The following is a 3778-nucleotide window of genomic DNA, read 5'->3' as shown; positions in this document are numbered from 1 at the left end:
CGGCTGGGTGTCGAGGTCAGGACGGGCCCGAGCTTTGGTGACATAGGGAGAAAAAGCCGGGAGACTGGGCGGAGGCCACGTGATGCTCAAGTGAGGGGTTTGAGAATAACCCCCCCCCCCCCGAGAAAAACTGAGCGGTCATCTCCATCACACCAGAAGAGGGGACGAGCCCCTTCTCCCAACAGGCATCGTAAGCACAGCGGCACCCCTACCCGCCCCCTCCAGCCCCCACACCCCCCATCAATCACCAACACAGAGAATCGCAGTGTCGAACGCAGTCGATTTTAGTGGTTTTCTTTAATCCTGCTCTGCACTTCTTTCTCATTTACTACACGGGATATTATAAAGAATAAATAGCAGATACTCTTAATTTACAATGATTAGTCATTCCATTTGTTCTCTATATTTACAATAACTGTAAAATAACATTGAACTCTATAGCTTCTTCGAGGTCCAAGGAAAACCAAAACACTTTCCGAAGAATGGAAAATAGCTTTTTAAAAGTCCTTCTACAAAAGTTCTCCCCTCTCTTTGTACTTTAAGAAAAAATAACTTTCCCCCCTGCTTCGCCATGCGAAGGGCACTGGAATATAAATAGCAGGTTAACATTATTAGCGACAACCAGAATAAGTCTCTCTTTGCTCTGTTCTTTTTTTTCCTTTTGCTTATTTTTTTAAAAATACAGTAGAAGCCGGTAACTTTTAACGTATAATACTGACCTTTTAATAAGTAAATTAAAACTGGGACCGTATATACACACACATATACATTCCTACACAGTTAACAGTGCATTACATGAACCAGAAAGCTAGGTCTCTGTAGCCAGAAAAAAAAAAAGTTCATTGAATCCCCTCGCGAGAGGGTGGTGGAACTGGTTGGAGACGGTGCGGGGGGCGGGGGAGGGCGTCGGTGGGGTTCCATCAATTGTCCGGGTGCAGGAAGGGGACCCCGAGTTCTAGCATGAGCACTTGCACTCGGAAATGATGGGGTACTGGATGGGAATCCAGCCGCAGCGCTGGCCCCCGCGCCGCTGACAGCGCCACCGCAGCACCGTGAGGTGCACGGACTTGGACGGCTTGCACACCATGCCCTCGGGCACGGAGCACGAGCGCTTACTGAAGCAGCTGCCCACCTTCACGTAGCGCGGCCAAAAGCGGCTGCCCAGGTCGTTCCACGCGTACAACACCGGGCAGAAGGTCTGCGACCACAGCCACATTTGTAACTTCCTCCGCAGCTTCTTGCTCAGACGCTGCTTCTTGCCCGGGGCCAAGCCCTCGGAGAACTCCAGCCCTTTGATCTCGCTCGGCATGGCCCCCGACGGCCGCTGCCGCAGCAGCTGGTCCAGCTCGGCCAGGTCCTCGGCGCCCCCGGCCGCCCCCCCGCCCCCGCCGGGCCGGTCCTCGGGGGGCGAGGTGGCCATGAAGCCCGGATCGTAGTGGCCCCCGAGCAGCGAGCGCAACAGCGTCTCGTTCAGATCCTTCTCTTTGGGATCAAAGATAGGGTCCGGGTGTTCGATGAGGTCCACCAGGGGCAGGTTGTCGCTGGGAGCCGGGCGGATGTGGAGATAGTGCTGGCCGCCGGCCGGTGCCGCCCGCAGCCCCAGGACCACCACCAGGGCGTAGAGGGTGACCCCCAGGCTGGGGCAGAGCTCCATGCCTCCGGCGCGCGCCCGGGGCTGCTGCTTCGTCCCGCGTCCCCGGAGGAGAGCACGCTGAGCCCGCGGCGCCGCCGCGCTCCTCCGTCTCTCCGGAGGCGGCTCACCCGAGGCTGGGCAGGCGCAGGGCCGGCAGCATGAGTCGCCGGGAGAGCCCTTCGCGCAGCGCCGGCTCCCACCGGGGCGGAAAGAAGGCACACAAGTTGGCCGCAACTCCTCTCCCGGGTCTATTCGGGCAGGCGGCCGCGGCGGGGCATCCGAAATTACTCCAGGGCGACGGCGGGCGCGGGGGGCGCCGGCTCCTCGCTGCCTTCCCGGGCCGGCGGCGGTGCAGAGCGCGTGGACGAGCCGCTCTCCCCTCCTCCTCCTCTCGCTGCTCGTCGTCCTGCGGCTCTGTGCAGCGCCGCTGGCCCAGCGGGTCCTAGGGGCACTTCCCTCCGCCTGCTCGGGGCTCCGCGGCCGGCTCTGCCCGGCGGACTCCAGCGGCGGCGGCGGCGGCGGCGTCCGCGCACGTTGGCACCGGTTTGTCTGTCTCGCAGGGTCCAAGCCTTTAAATTTCCTGCACTTTCAGCTCCATCACCATGGAAACCACTGACTCTCTCGGCGTTGCCCCCTCCCCCTTCTTCCCCCCAAACAACAACCCCACCCCCCACTTCTCCACCCCCGAGGAGCTGGAGCGGCACAGGCTCCGGGGGAAGCCGCCTGCACTCGCCGCGGCGGCGGCTTCGGCAGCGCCCAGGGCTGTGCCCCGCCGGACCCAGATGCCCCGGGAAGCCGACAGTCCGGCTGCCCGCCGGAGCTCACAGGCGGCGGCGGCGGCGGCGGCGGCAGCGGTGGTGGCGGCGGCGGTGGCGCTTGGCAGGTCTCCGCGCAATTTTCTCTCTCCCCCACCACCCACCCCCCTTCTCCTCCTCCTGCAAAATGCACCGCCCCCCTCCTTTCTCCTGGAGCAATGCAACTGGGGCTCTAGGCGCCCCGCCAGGGCCAGTCCTGGGGAAAGCTCGCGGCGGCGCTGGAGCCGGGCTGGAGGGTGCAGGGCCGGTTTCGGGGGGTGCTCGAGGTGGGGCTGTGAGGGTTCTCATTAGCTGGGTGCTTTGCACTGGGAGGGGAGCAGCGGGGAGGTGCTGGGGGCTCGTTTCTCAGTGCAGTCCGGCGCAAGGAATTTCTCCATGTGCACGGAGCTTTTTCCCCGGGCGCGTCTAGCCTTCCTCTCTCCCAAGCTTGGTCTAAGTCCCCTCCCCCCAGAGCGTACACACACACACACACACACACACACACACACACACACACCCCACAGACACACACACACACTTTGAGCAGGAGGAGTCCGAGAGCCGCAGCGTTGCGCAGCGTGATGTAATTCCTAGGAAGCACTCCTGCACGTCTGTTACTCGGGCCCACGAGGGGGGTCCGCTCCTCACCCTCCTCCTCCTCCTTGGCCGGGTCCTGCACCCTGAGTGGCCGAGCTGCAGGGGCGCGTCCGGCTCGCCTGCGGCTCCCCTAGCCTGCCGGGTTCCGAGCGGCTGCTGTTCGGCTCCCTGGGGGCGGCGCGCCCTCTGCTGGCGCCCAGCAAGTCCTTCACCCGGCGCTGGCGGGGGCGGCCCTGCGAGGTGGGTCCGTCTGCTGTCCACCCTGCCCAGCTAGCTTCTGCTTCTGTGTCCGTGTCATTGTGTGTGAGTGCGTGTGTGCGTGTGTTTGCGTGCGCGCGCGCGCGCTGCTGGGTCTGTTCTGGTTCCGTCTGTTCTCTCCAAGCTCTCCAGGCCCTCAGTGTAAACAAACTTGCTGAGATTCTTCCGGACGCCCCCCAAGTGTCACAAGAATATACTGCACCTTCTGCTTCCGCTAAATCGGCCTCAGTGGGCAAGAGCGGAGACTTAAAACTTAAGAAAGGTGACCTGGCAGTAGGGGGCCTGTGTCCTGGCTGGGGTCTGCCCTCATATGTTCACCCCAGACAAGTCACTTTTGTGCGCCATGTTCCTTTCTGCCTTAGTGACACAGCTGCATTCCTCTTCAAGCCCTACCTTTCTATGATTCTAAATAAACCCGCATGATGCTTTCTCTTCCTAAAGCAGTCTGATGGGAGATGGGTGTTGAAATGACACTTCTAGTTAATTTTCCCTTGGA

The 3778-nt window shown here is 61.4% G+C and overlaps 1 protein-coding gene across 1 annotated transcript; it reads right to left on the bottom strand.

Annotated features, from left to right (window-relative positions):
* Positions 1 to 284: 284 nt before the first annotated feature.
* Positions 285 to 2260, bottom strand: NOG (noggin). Its single transcript, XM_045773363.2, has one exon. The coding sequence runs from the start codon at positions 1652 to 1654 to the stop codon at positions 956 to 958; it is 699 nt and encodes a 232-aa protein (XP_045629319.1). The 5' UTR covers positions 1655 to 2260; the 3' UTR covers positions 285 to 955.
* Between the last annotated feature and the right edge of the window lie 1518 nt (positions 2261 to 3778).

This window comes from Ursus americanus, chromosome 23, assembly GCF_024610735.1.
Source record: "Ursus americanus isolate L20-20 chromosome 23, mUrsAme1.1.p, whole genome shotgun sequence".
NCBI classification, from domain to species: Eukaryota; Metazoa; Chordata; class Mammalia; order Carnivora; family Ursidae; genus Ursus; species Ursus americanus.
The sequence above is the reverse complement of the archived record's forward strand: the minus strand, read 5'-3'. Positions and strand labels throughout refer to the sequence as shown.